Below are 13,475 nucleotides of genomic sequence, written 5' to 3'. Positions count from 1 at the left end.
ACGGCATACTTTACAATAGTATGTTCACAGAGGATTCTTGGAAGATTTTTCAAAAGGAGCAGCGTTTGCCCCATGTGATTTTTTTTTTTCACTCTGGAATACCAAAATTAATATGATTCCCTGGCTCTGTGTCTCCTACCCAAAGTAGCTTTAAATGAAATCCAGCCTATAGAGTCTTGTTCATAATTTCTTCATCTTTCATTTATTTCACATTTCTATGAAGGAAAAAAATATTTTAATGCTTAAGGGTCTTATTTATGAAGTAAGGGAAAAGGTAGAAATGTGTGTTGAGTTGGGGCCTAGGTCGCCCCAAGGGCATTATTGTTAATAGCTTTCCCAAAGAGAAAGTGGTGCTTAAAAGAAGTAATTCTCGATATTTCCCCCCAGACTAAAACCTTGTAATTCAGATGAACTCTGAACTGAGACTCTTTGCATCTCATTTTCTCATTAGGTTTTATTACAGCCAACAAAACTTTCAGTGGTGAATTACTTCCCCTCTCAAGGGTACACCAGACTCCCATAATGTCTGCGCAAACTAAAATAATGAAATGGTTTTTAACCAAGCCTTAGGGATTAGAAAAAAGAAAAAAAGAAAGGGCAGTAGGGCCTTCTCATCTCTATGCTAACCAAAGTGTGGTTTTTCTAGTCCTCTTTGTTGCCTATGAAAAAACAGAATTTAGAAACGGAAATGCCACTTGGCTTGAAACTCCATTTAAAATCATTTAAAGATTTCTCTCTTAAGCTCTCTTAAAATACAAGTCACTTCCACAAGAAATATGGACAAATTACTCTTAAACCCATGGCTCGGATAGGACTTAGGGCAGTAAATAAATGCTTTCAAATGTGCTCATGGTGTTAAGAAATGACTCTGCTCCACGCACCTAGGCCAGAAGCACCAACAGAAAAACAAACAACTTCCTTTTAACACAGAAGATTGAAAAGCATTTTATTTCATACTTTTACATTACGCCGTCCACCTCTAAGAACTGTTTAATATTTGCTCTGTATCAGGCATAGGACTGGTTCTTGCCCTCAAAGAACTTATAATTCGGTCAAGAAGCCAAAGCTTAACATGATTTTAAAAAGACAGGATTAGCAGAAGACAGAGCGTAATTAAGTGTTAAACAATGTGGCACAGATGCTAAGTGACCTAGGAGATCACAGCAAGAGAAAGATCCCTGAGGGCTGAGACTGTCAAGAGCGTGATTTTCAATAAACTCTTAAAATTACGCCAAATTGAAAAGTTGTTATGATTTGTTAAACAAATGCTGCTCGTTTGTAATTTTAAGTCATTTACACGATTCGCCCTTGCTTTCCAACCCGTTCGGAAGGGAAGCTGGCAGGAGACATATCTTTAGACTCTCCCTGGGTTTGCTAACGAGGGAAAAAACACACCTCCCTATTGGATGACAGACGCACGAACGAAGCAGATTTTGCATGGAGAACACGAGATTTAACGAACAGGAGTACAGAACTCTGGCTGTCATTTTTGGTATGGGTTTTTGTTTCAAACTTTGGTCTTCATGCTAAACAAGTTCAAAGTTTTGGAGCCGAGTCAGGCTTAAAAAAAATGTGTTTTTTTTTTTTTTCATTTTTTAAAAATCTATTTCCACAATCTATTTTCCTTTCTAAGAAAAGAGGGCTAAAAGTGCAATGAGAATTTTCTAATTCCTAAAAAACGATGGCGCCGGGGCTGGGGGGGGGGCGGGGCGATATTCAGCATCCTTTAAAATTGAAGCATCTATCTATATAGCAACTTATCTTTTGAAATCACAAACCTTCAGGTGTGCATTTACACTTTTGGTCTTAAAACGCTTTTTACTTTATAGCTCAGCAAAGATCCTGGTCTCCGTGTGTGTCTTTGTAATGCAGGCAGTTTGAGCTAAATTAGATTTGTTAGAAGAAGAGTTAAACTGCTAACATAGAGACATGCCTCATCTTGCGTTTTGAGTAACTTCGGGCAAGTTTGCAGAATTGTAGTAAGCATTTCTCTTTCTCCATACTTGCTGCGTTCTGGGTCTTCCCAAGAAACGTCAGTTATTCCCCCAATTCCAAAACGAGGGACTCTTTATAACAGTTGTACAACCAGGCAAAAGAGCATACTCTCATGTTTCCTTCAGGGGAGGAAACCTGCAATGAAGTGAGATATTTAAATTTAGTCTTAGCACGGTCTTCTTTGAAACGTTCTGATCAAGACTTCCAGCTTTCTGAGTGTGTGTGAGCTTTATTTTGCAATTCTTCCTGGTCCCGGTTTTGCATTCCTAATGAAAGTGAACTGGCAAAGCGTGAAAGTGGTCTAAGGAGCAAAACAAAGCCAGCAAGCATGCTTCTGGTGAGCCAAGATTAATCAATATTCCAGAAACCTCGGGTTTGCCCCCTCCTTCCCTGTGGTGTTTTCATTTTTCCCCACTCCCCCTTTCCCGGGCGCAGACTCCTCCCCTTTTCTTAAGTTGCCCTGATAGTAACTTGCAGTTTCAGAGCGCGTGCATGCGTTGCTCACAGCGTTTGTGGCTGTGCCGTACCTGCTGCGGAATTCACCTTTCATTGCCTGCTGTCCCTTCCACGCGTTACAAAATCAGAAAAGGTAAGTCTGACGTTCTGTATTCCTGCTGGGCTTCGCTCCTGGTTGCACTTCTCCACCCGTGTATTTCGTTTCGCTAGCGGAGGAGCAGCGAGAGTAGAAAGCTAGCCATTTTGGTAGATAAAGTCCACGTTAGTAATTTAATGTAACCAGCGCATGGTGTCTATTTATGCCGCGTCCGCGCTTAATTTGGAGTTGAGTCATTCGGGCTGGATTCGGGTAGATGGTGGTTCCAGAGCCAGAAAAGAATCAAGGCTCAGCTGGTCTGTTTAAAAGGGACTGGAAAGGGAACCAGAGATTAATGAAAAGGAAAAAAAAAAAAAAAAAAATCTGGTCTCTCGTGTCATCCCTCCTTCCCTTCTCCCTCAACTTCTAATCTGCTGTGAAGTCTTAAGCAAGCTGTAAGGTCGTATTATCACTGACCCCAACCTGCAATTTTATTTAAAAGTCAAAACTGTTAAGACGAGTCTTTTTTTCCACCCTTGGATTTGCCAAAAGCTTCGGAGGAGTCTTTGCTTTCCAGTTACCTCCCCCACAGCCGCACACGCTGGCTGCTTGCGTTGCCATGTACACACGTCCACAGGCACCACTCATTTTCACTGGGATTGATCACGGGAAGAATTATGGATCACAAATCTTATAAAGCAGGAGGAATCCTTTGATTTCTTCAAAACAACTGATTTCCACCGAGGAGAGATGGACTTAGATCTATTTGAATAACCTAGGAGCACTTTAAAGAAATGGAAACCACACACTGTAATGTTTGGAATGAAAATTGGATTCATCTCATCTGTTCTAGAAATCCTAAATTTTGAAATGCCCAGAAGTCGCTGATGGTTTCCTGAGAAGACTCCGATATGATTGCCACAAAGGCAGATACTACTTTCTACTTTTAACAAAAATGGAAATGAATTACCGTTTCAGATAATGTATAGTTGGCCTCGGAGATCTTTGCTTATTTCAGGGAAAAAACTAAAAAGTGACCCTGTAAAATAGTCAAATATATTTCCAAAGTCCTGGGCATGTATTCTTTTTATTGCGTTCTCTTCATGCCCATAATTACCAACTGATATTATCATGTTTTTTTTAGTGAAGAAAATCGTTACTTTATTATAGATAACAAAGCTCGGAAAGTGAAATATCAATATCTTAATTCATTTTATTGACCTGGTTATGCCTTCACCATGTACACAACATGAGCCATCAAGCAATTATTGAGCGCTTCCTGTGCATTCAGTTCAATTAGACATTATTGAGGGTGAACGTTGTGCAAAAAGCACTTGGCTAGGTTCCGGGGAGATGAGGGGGTGGGGTCTGCTCAGTCACACTCAGGGCTCTGATGAACCCTTTTATAGCCTCCTTGGAATGGGAAGGGCAAAATTTTTTTTTTAAAATAGAACACACAATTCTGCTTGTATATACATACATATTTTATTGCTCGTATTTCTGAATTTATGCACATTTCCCACAAGGGGTCCAGTAAAATATGCACATCCCAGCCTTGAAACCTGGCACTGCGGCTCTCTAGCCCCTGATTCCTACCCAGATCATGCGGTGTGCCAACAGCTTGCCCTGCTGTGGGGCCGCCCTGATTCTCACCCCTGCATTCTCAGCCCTGCAGGCTGTAACTCTTGTCCCTTCTCTCCTGGTTCTAGTTGTGTTCTCTAACACCAAAGAGGTCTGGCTTTCCGGGGGTGATTCCAAGACACTGAAGTGCAAAGAAGAGACTCCTAGAGAAGTAAAATATGACTAAAAGCAATGGAGAAGAGCCCAGGATGGGGGGCAGGATGGAGAGATTCCAGCGAGGAGTTCGGAAGCGCACACTCTTGGCCAAGAGGAAAGTGCAGAATATCACAAAGGAGGATGTTAAAAGTTACCTATTTCGGAATGCTTTTGTGCTGCTCACTGTCACTGCAGTCATTGTGGGTAAGTCATTTGATAACAACCAAGAAAAAGAAAAAAAAAAAAAAGGATCTTGTTTCTCTGGGGCATCTGGCTGCCTGAGCATATTATCAGATGGACTGATTGTAGGTATTCAAAATAATAGTCCAGGCTTTCATCTGTATTGGAAGATTTTTTTCTCCCATAAATGACAGTCTGTTGGCATGTTTGGAGCAATATATGGTAAACACATGGGAATCTGAAAGAAGCATCATTAGGCATGATGCAAATCAATTGATTGTGTGGAGAAAGGAAACAAATCAAATGTTTTCCCATCTCGTGTAAGGATGAAGGAGTGATAATTTAATCATTAGGCCTGAGCACTTAAATAACAATAAAAACAAGTAGGCGGGCTAGATTTGGACAAAATGTAATCATTATACGATGTCACTTTCACTTAAAACTAATTTATACAATTAGTACACCCAAAATGCGGTACAGGATCCTAATAGTAATTATCTTCTAGCTGGTGCTGACTTGAAGCTGAGTATCATGCCTGGAGGTAGAGGCTGAGTCTTTTGGTGTTCGCACTCCCCCATCCAGTGACTGGAAAAAGTGAATTGAGAAAAATGTTGACACCGATCTTTTTCATTTATTTCTTGCCATAAATAGCTATCTATCCCTTTTCAGCCTCTTACAAATGTAGCGTGTTAACAGCAATCTGTACTAATAAAACATTGTTTTGTTTGATACCTGAAATTATCACTTACTACTTATGGGTGGCGTGGATCCTACTTTAAAATACAGCTGAAGAAGCTACTTACTTGGAATCTTTGGCCGAACCAATACAGAAGTCCTTGGGCTGGTAAACATACAAGCCAATGCCATGTTGTAAAAACTGTCTAACGTAAATTTCTACGGTGTGGCCCAAAAGGGGGAGGGGGCATTGTGTACAGTTTTAATCTCTACCTTTGAGTTTGCCAGGATCTCCATCAAATATAAAGAGGTAATGACAATAAAAACTAAGAAAATTTTGTAGCATGTAAATATAACTAGAACTTTATCCAAAAAAATAGGATTCTTAAAGTGTAGACAAATAAGAGTACAACAGGAGAATAGTTTGTCACAAGACTTTAGATGTATTCCATTTCAACATCTTTTGTTCCTTATAGTAATTGTTGGTGATGAATGACCGTTTAACTAATTGTAGAGATGTTCAGAGAGAAAAGGTCCTGATTGACTCAGGGAAGCAGTGGCTTTCTTTAGTAGGTTCCCAGGTTTGTTGTGGTTTGCTTGGTGTTTTGTTTTGTTTTTTTTTTAAGATTTTATTTATTCATTTGAGAGGGCACAAGCAGGGGAAGGAGCAGAGGGAGAAGCAGGCTCCCCACTGAGCAGGGAGCCCAGACTCAAGGCCCTATCCCAGGACCCTGGGATCATGACCTAAGCCAAAGGCAATGAATGCTTAACCGACTGAGCCACCCAGGCGCCCCAGATTCCCGGGTTGAAATACATTCCTGGGAGAAGTAGTTCAGTGCTGTATCACTGTCTTGGAAGTTGATGTAAAATGCTTGAATGACAGCCAGCAAGCCAAACAGTAGCTGCTGAGTAATAAGAGCAAACATCATGCAGTGCTACTCCAACTACTTTCCAGGTGTTTTGCCTTTATTAGCTTACTTAATCCTCAAACAAGCCTGTGGGTGAGTGGGAAGGTATGACTAGTATGATCTTTATTTTATAGATGAGAGTAGTGAGCAAGGAGAGATCAGGCAACTTGCCCAACGTCATGCAGATAGTAAGTGCTAGAGCTAAAAGTCAGACTCGGGCTGTCCGGCCAAGAGGCTGTTCTCTTACCCACTTTGCCATCCTGCCTTCTTGCTCTGTGGACTGGTTGGTGTCTCGTGAGAGATGCCAGGAAGAGAAATGCTGCTGTGTGTCTTGGTAGAGGCCAGTTAGCAAGCAATGCTGGGTCCATTCACATAGCATTGTCATTTTACTATATGGTTTACCCAGTTAAATCAGCAGAAAACTTGTAATTCTCCGACAAATGATTCAGCCACATCCCTCTCATTCATTTAACAAATACTCATTTATTCTGCAATCCTACACCCTTAATTAGAGCTCAGTGTTACTGGCGTATGTTTGGAAAAGATGCAGAAACACGTATTCAAAACGATGTTCTAAACACAAGAAGAGTTCGATTTCTAGAACAGAAATATTTCAGTTAAAGAATAGAGGAAGGGAAAGTAATAAAACCTGCACATGGGAGTCAGATTGATGGAGAAGCAAGTTCCTAAGTGATTACAAAGACAAATCTCTAATAGAAGGAAGATAATGCCAGGATTTAATAGTCCATTTTCTCTATGAGTTCTGGGATCATTTTCTAGCCCAGTGAGGACTTTCCTAACATTTGTGAGAACTGCAATGAGTTGGCTACGCCGGGGTAGATAACTTGGCAGGATGTCCTCATGGTTGGCTTTACGAATGGAAACTGAAGAGGTAGAAATAACAAGAAGAAGGCACTAACAAAGAAACACATAAAAAGAGCTCATTGACAGTCAGAGAGACCACTGAGTCTACACCAAAGACTTGGAAAGGCAAACAGACAACTCGGTAGCAAACAGACTTAGGAAAGAATGAAGAATCCTTCCGTTATCTCTTGGTGTGTCTTCCATTGAGGGCCCAGTGGAGGCAACAAAGGCCCCATTTAGCTTGTCACTGGGTACCATGTGTACTTCAGCCCTAAAAGAATAGTAAGATGTCTGGACTTAACTTTCTAACCCGTTCGCTGCATCGTAGGAAAAAAACTGGAAAGACGCTAGCAAGGAAGAAGAAAAGTTATTTTTCCCAAAGAGGAGGTGAGAAGAACCAAATTCTTAGGTTTTAATCACTTTTAATAAAAAGAAGGCCTAATGTCTAATGTCATTTCTAAGCGATGTCAAAGTCGGAATGTGCCATGCTCTGACAAGGCCGTGTAATGGGAACCAATTCGCAACCTAAGAGAAGGCATTGCCAAGTGTTAGTCCCTTTAAGAGGGTTCATTATTAAAGCATTAGATAAAGTGTCTCCCAGGGCTGTTGCAGACATCTGTCTGACGAAAACCACACTGAGGAGAGTGGTTACTATCTTTCTCCCTCCAGGAAGCACTTTCTCGGTTCAAACTGTGGTAAGTGGGTTGAGAGTGACCTCAGACACCTCGCTGAAAGAAAGGGAAAGTCCTTTGTCGTGTTCAAATCCTAGAATGCCCATCTGTCCGTGTCCAGGGAACAAATAGCACAATAAAAATGAAATCTCCGGCTAAAAATTTTTGAAGAAATGGGTCATAAGATCAGCTGCAAGGAGAAGGAAACTAAATAGCATTGCATAGATCGGAGGGTGATTTGACTTGAGGGAACTCAGGAACCCCGCGACTAGCACCTTTCTCTACTGTTTGTCTATACACACACCTTTTATGTTTAGGTTGTCCTTTATATGGGTTTGAGAAAAATTGGTGACTTTCCAGAAAAGAAAACATACTGACTAAATGTGTAGAAAACATTTCCCATCATTCGCTAATGCTCTCCAGCAATGAATGTAAATTGCACTATAATTAGATGCAATCCCACGATATCTCTGAAGGATATACAAGGAAGTGGTCATTGTGGCTGCCTCTGGGATGGGAGCTGGGTATCTGGTAATGAGATAGAAGGTATATTACTTTCCTCTAAATAAGTTTTTGTATGGTTTGAATGCTTTTTACCACAGTCATATATTATCTACTATTCTCTATTGTCTGCTAAATAAATGTGTGGTTTTGTTTAAAGATTCAGCAATTTAACAAATGCTGAATGTTTGGGTATCTGGCCTGTGCTATGCAGTGGGGAGTCTCTTCCCCCAGGTTGTTTAGTAGGAGAAATGGATAAAATGAGATGACAGACAAATAGACACAGTTCAGAGGTAGTACCAGAGAGTTTTTAAATTATCTCTAAACAGTTTTTAAGTGAGATCATATTATCAGTACTGTTCTATATAATACATGATTTTTGTGTTGATACTTAGAGTTTCTTCTTTCTTTTTTTTTTTTTTTTTTAAGATTTTATTTATTTATTTGACAGAAAGACACCCTGTGAGAGAGGGAACACAAGCAGGGGGAGTGGGAGAGGAAGAAGCAGGCTCCCAGCAGAGGAGCCTGATGCAGGGCTTGATCCCGGGACTCCGGGATCATGCCCTGAGCCAAAGGCAGACGCTTAACGACTGAGCCCCCCAGGAGCCCCGAATTTCTACTTTCTTACTAACACCTATGTGGGGGGTGGTTGGGTGGCTCAGTCAGTTAAGTGTCTGCCTTTGGCTTGGGTCCTGGTCCCCAGGTCCTGGGATGGAGCCCCGCGTAGGGCTCCTTGCTCAGCAGGGAGCCTGCTTCTCCCTCTCCCTCTGCCCCCAACTCATGCACTCTCTCTCACCCTCTATTTCAAATAAATGAGTAAAATCTTAAAACAAAAAACCATGTGGGGAAAAAAAAGAGTGTGGCTTTTGATGAAGGACAGAGTGGATGTATATGCCAACTGTATGATTTAGTAGCTGTATGACCCTGGACGAGGCATTTAACTGCTCTGTGCCTTGGTCTCCTCATCTACCATTACACATATTATATACACTGCAAACATTTATACTGTGTGCCAAGCACTGTTGTAAGTGTTATCAACACATTAGCTTTATTTAATTCTCAGAACAAGCCAGGGAGGGAGGTGTTCTTATTCTCATTTCACAGATGAGGAAACAGCTCAGATACTTTTCCCACAGCTGAAGCATATTTGACTGGGATTCAGATCCACCATGCTGGCCCAACGTTTAGACTCTTAACCACTCTTCTGAGTGCTGGTGCCTGCCCTCGGGACCTGTCCCTTCTTGTTTTATGACATCAGTTAGCTAAGGGTGTGCACTGACCCAACGACAGGAAAGGAGGGGTGAAATTGAGACCTCAGTATGCGAGGCACTTCTGTGTCCTGACAATTGGTTGCATGTGAGCATGAGCGGAAGAGCTGGCCTGCAGGCCTTTGGGTGACTTGGGTGACTGCGGATGCTGGTGCAACCAGTAAGGGTAGACTACAGGAAGAAGGTTGGGGCAAGAATGGAAGGGGCGACTTCAGTTTCTTGGACGTGTGGATTTTGAGATGCAAATGCCACCGCAGAGATACAGTGCAAGAGGCTCACTGGACATGGAGATTTTGAGGGTGTTTTGATGTCGAAGCAGAACCAGGACAGGTTCTGTCTTGGAATGTTAAATGAACAGTGATCAGTGAATCGGGTTGTCCTCCTGAAGAAGCTACTCTGTGAGAGAGACTCTTCTCAGAGCGCTGTTAACTCTAGGGCCCTTCTCTATGCACAAAGCGAGACTCTCCCAGAAACGCCGTAGTGGGGTTCTGTGCCTTGCACACGTGCACACTACCCAGCTGAGTCAGTCAGTTCAGTCAGACAAGGTTAGTGATGTGGTTAGCCAGCGGCTGCCGTGCTCAGGTGATTGGTAACGGGACCAGAGGATCCGACGGCTTGAGTTAGTGGTGCGGCCCCCGTGCGGCCCCCATGAGGGCGGCCTCTCCACTTACCAAGAGACGGGCATCTCCACACAGTTGCACAACAGGAATCCAAAGAATGGTGAAAGATTTCCAGGCTGGGGTTCATGGTTTCTTCAACACTTCCTGGAAACAAGAAGAGAGAGAGGGAACTTCGGGAAGTTAAAAGAAAAGTTGGCTTCTGGGGTAGGCCCTCGCCTGGTGCCTTGGACCCCAGCTCCTCACAGAGACTCCTGGGGGCAGGGGCTGGGAGGGAAGGGGCTAGGCCTCAGGAGCTCAGAAGCCGTGGACTCACCATGCCCTGCTCTGGAGAAGGGACACAAAGGTAGGGTGTAGGGACTAGGGATTTTCTTCTGCTTTGTCTTCTCCCCCAGGGAGCAGAAATACAGAAAAAAATTGTCGGGGACAACGATAACACAAGTATCTGACATGTGCTCATGGCCGGCCTGGATCCTGGCCTTCAATTTCATTCTCGAACCAGGGAGCTGCCTCCTATCGTGGGGGTGTAGTCAGGACAGTACAGGGGAGTGGATCAGAGCTATGGAGTCTGGAGTCCGACACTTTGAAGTTTATGTCCCCGTTCTGGAACTGCGCCTCTGTTCCTTCATGTGTAAAATAGAATAATTCACACCTCTGCCAAGATTGATACCCCAGTTCCGCCACGTACAACCACGTAACCTTTCATAGTTTCCGTAAGGGCTTGGCAGCTAAGAGTATCCATAGGAACCGTAAACCCCTCATCTTTGGCGTGGGTCTTTGCTGGGGCACCAAGTGAAAATACATGCTGATTTGATGCTGCTTCTGCCAGAGAACTGAGAGCCAGGGCTGCGGCGAGGACAGGCCAGGAAGGGGAGTAGATGGTCACCTGGTTGAGGTCTAGAAGTGGCTTCTGTTTCCTTGGCGAGAGAAGAGAGCCAAGAAGACTTGTAGGGAGAGATTTAGTGGTTGTAAAGAGCTTCGAGAGGCCGAGATGAAAGGCTGGGAGTAAGAGATACTGTCATTATCTGTCCCTCACCCACCTGGCCTCCTGAACGGAAGCAGAAAGTAATCCCCCCAGCGCAGCCCTTATCACGGTAGACTGCTCAATGGAGGGCTTGCCTGACTGTAGATGTCTCTCTCTGGCAAAGAGAGTTGCTGAGGAGATGTGTTCAATAAATGTTGTAACCTGCTCAGTCATGCATTTTTGTTCATACCACTTGGGACCAATCTGCAAGTTCACCACCTCCCTGGTTTCTCCCTTTTCTCCAGCGTTTTGGGGTCTACTCCCTGTTACCGGCCACCTCATCAGAGTCCAGACAGGCTAGATGAGGGGTTCTGGAAACCTGGGAGGAGTGTTGCTGGTTCCTAAGAAAGTTGGTACTGGGTAGAGGGCGTGATGGTAGTTCGAAGATTATTTGTGGATTTTATTTTGCTGTTTTCTTCCTGTTTGTTCAGATAATGAGAAAGCTGAGCAGGCAACTTCAAATTTGTTTCTCTTAAGTAGGTTATCAAATAAGCAGGTGTGTTGGGAACAATTGCCTGCAGTAGCGATACCTTCCACTGTTGCGGTGTCCAGTTTCCAAAGCGTTTGCGCAGTGCTCTCTCTTGCAGTTCAAGGCCTGGGCCCAGTCCGTGTTCCTGAGCAGTAGCTGCACGTGTCTGGAATGCAGCTGAGGAAGCGCTGAGAGTCTAAAGGTCCTGGTTACAGACCCAGGTCTGCCATCAACTCCCTCACTTTATGATCAGGACAAATCTCTGGGCCTCAGGTTTCCTCGTCAGCAAATCATGTATTTGACTAACGTCTGCTTCCAGCTACAAAATTCTATCACTTAACGTCTGATTTGCCTTCCTCTAAAGCAGAATGTATGGAGTAAAGCATGACAGTGTTTTCTTTCCACCCCTTCATGCTGTACAATTGCAGGGACCTCTAGCCTATACCGTTGGTCTCCCGACCCGTTCTAGCCAGGCTCTCCCATCCATAAGCAGCCCCCTTCTCTCCCATTAAATTCTTGAGGACCACCATGTTCCTGCAGTCTGGGTGGGATAACCAGTGTTGGAGCCTGCGGGTGAGGCATGCTGAAGCCCTCTCTGCCCTGCAGCCCATCCCTCATAAATCAGAGGAGAAGAGCTGCGAGTTCTCTGTTTTTGTTATAGAGCCAGCAAGGCAGGGAAGAGCCTACAGTTTCTGGAAAAGGCCGCTGGAATTTAAGCACTGTCTTTTCCAAGTTGTGCATTCCAGGTGTTGGAGCGCTTTATATTTATGGAACACTGGGGTGCTATCATTCATCAGCTATTTGGTCTGGCAGCTGGGTGAGCTGTATCATTGCTGTGCGGTGAGGAAACACACAGAGCACTTGAGGGCATGAAGTTTAGCCATTGTGTTCACCGAGTATAAAAATGAAGAGTTTTAGGTCAAGCTTCACTGCTACCAAAGTTGCCCAGCGCTTACTCCCTAACCCAAGAATATTTCCATCACTGTGCCTGGTCAAGAGAGGTCCCCGAGTGGTTTTGAAGCCAAAAAAAGAAGAATGAAAGCCCCAAAACTAGATGAAGGAAGGTATTCCCTGGATGAATTAAGACAAGAGGGGGAAAGGCACTCCTTCTTCACTCTGCGTATCAAATCGAAAATTCAAAGGTAAATGTAGGAGCAGCGAGTTAAAAGCACCCTTAAGTTTTGAATTTCAAGACTGAGTCCCCCTCTCCAGAAAGGGCACCTCCATTCTTCTTATACCCAAAGAGACTTCTCCAGTTCTGCAACAATGATTGCAGGCCGCAGACTGGCTTCTGCTTCCCAGAGAGGAAACAATGGGCTGTTAGCGAGAGACTTTCTATTCAGAATCTTGTAAGATGAAGCTCATTTGTCCCTAATGAGAGAGGAACAACCACTGCCCTTCTCATCCTGAAAAGACGGCCCCTGCTTTTAGACACTTTGCACCCCTGGAAATTTCATCTTTAAAGCGAGTAAGGCAAGACCCCAGGGATCCATGTGTTTCCTGGTGCCTTCCAGCTTCTTGCTGAATGTGAATGATGAGTGACAATCGAGAAGGAAATCGTGAGTCTTTCAACAGACTCTTATTTCTTTCTTTCTTTCTTTCTTTCTTTCTTTCTTTCTTTCTTTCTTTCTTTCTTTCTTTCTTTCTTTCTTTCCTCTTGGATTTGTTTTAAGGCACATGAAATAGTCATATAAAAAAGCTGAGACTCCATAGACTTCCCAGGGCTTTGTCCGTGCTGCCCTTGCCATGCTTTACGCCATCTGATGGATGATGAAAGAGCCTGTTACCTTTGCCTACTGGTTGACGAGGCGACTTTGCAGCTTTGGGGCACTCATTACTCCAAGGGCTAATGAGTGGAAGCCAATGTGATCCTATCATGATTGAGTTCAAAGTTTTTTCAGATTCACTTCCTTGTCTCCAGGAAAAAAGAGAACTGTTTGGTCGGAAAGTGACCCACTCACTAGAAATCTGAGCACAGCTAGTGACTTTCTTCTC

At 43.6% G+C, this 13,475-nt stretch overlaps 1 protein-coding gene and 1 long non-coding RNA gene across 2 annotated transcripts in view; one reads left to right on the top strand and one right to left on the bottom strand.

Annotated features, from left to right (window-relative positions):
* Nucleotides 1-929: 929 nt before the first annotated feature.
* On the bottom strand, nucleotides 930-2,653 carry LOC148108870 (uncharacterized). Its single transcript, XR_015726878.1, has 2 exons — nucleotides 2,523-2,653; nucleotides 930-2,130 (listed from the first exon to the last, which is right to left on the bottom strand). It is a non-coding gene; the product is annotated as an uncharacterized LOC148108870 (long non-coding RNA).
* Nucleotides 2,450-13,475, top strand: part of SLC1A3 (solute carrier family 1 member 3) — a 76,616-nt gene continuing 65,590 nt past the window's right edge. The window contains exons 1-2 of the mRNA XM_045787274.2: nucleotides 2,450-2,584; nucleotides 4,237-4,507. Of these exons, the coding sequence (XP_045643230.1) occupies nucleotides 4,327-4,507 (181 nt within the window). The 5' untranslated portion in view covers nucleotides 2,450-2,584; nucleotides 4,237-4,326. The remainder of the gene's footprint in view (nucleotides 2,585-4,236; nucleotides 4,508-13,475) is intronic.

The sequence above is a fragment of the Ursus americanus genome, chromosome 15 (assembly GCF_024610735.1).
Source record: "Ursus americanus isolate L20-20 chromosome 15, mUrsAme1.1.p, whole genome shotgun sequence".
NCBI lineage: Eukaryota > Metazoa > Chordata > Mammalia > Carnivora > Ursidae > Ursus > Ursus americanus.
Note: the sequence above shows the minus strand (reverse complement) of the source record. Positions and strands in the feature narration are given on the sequence as shown.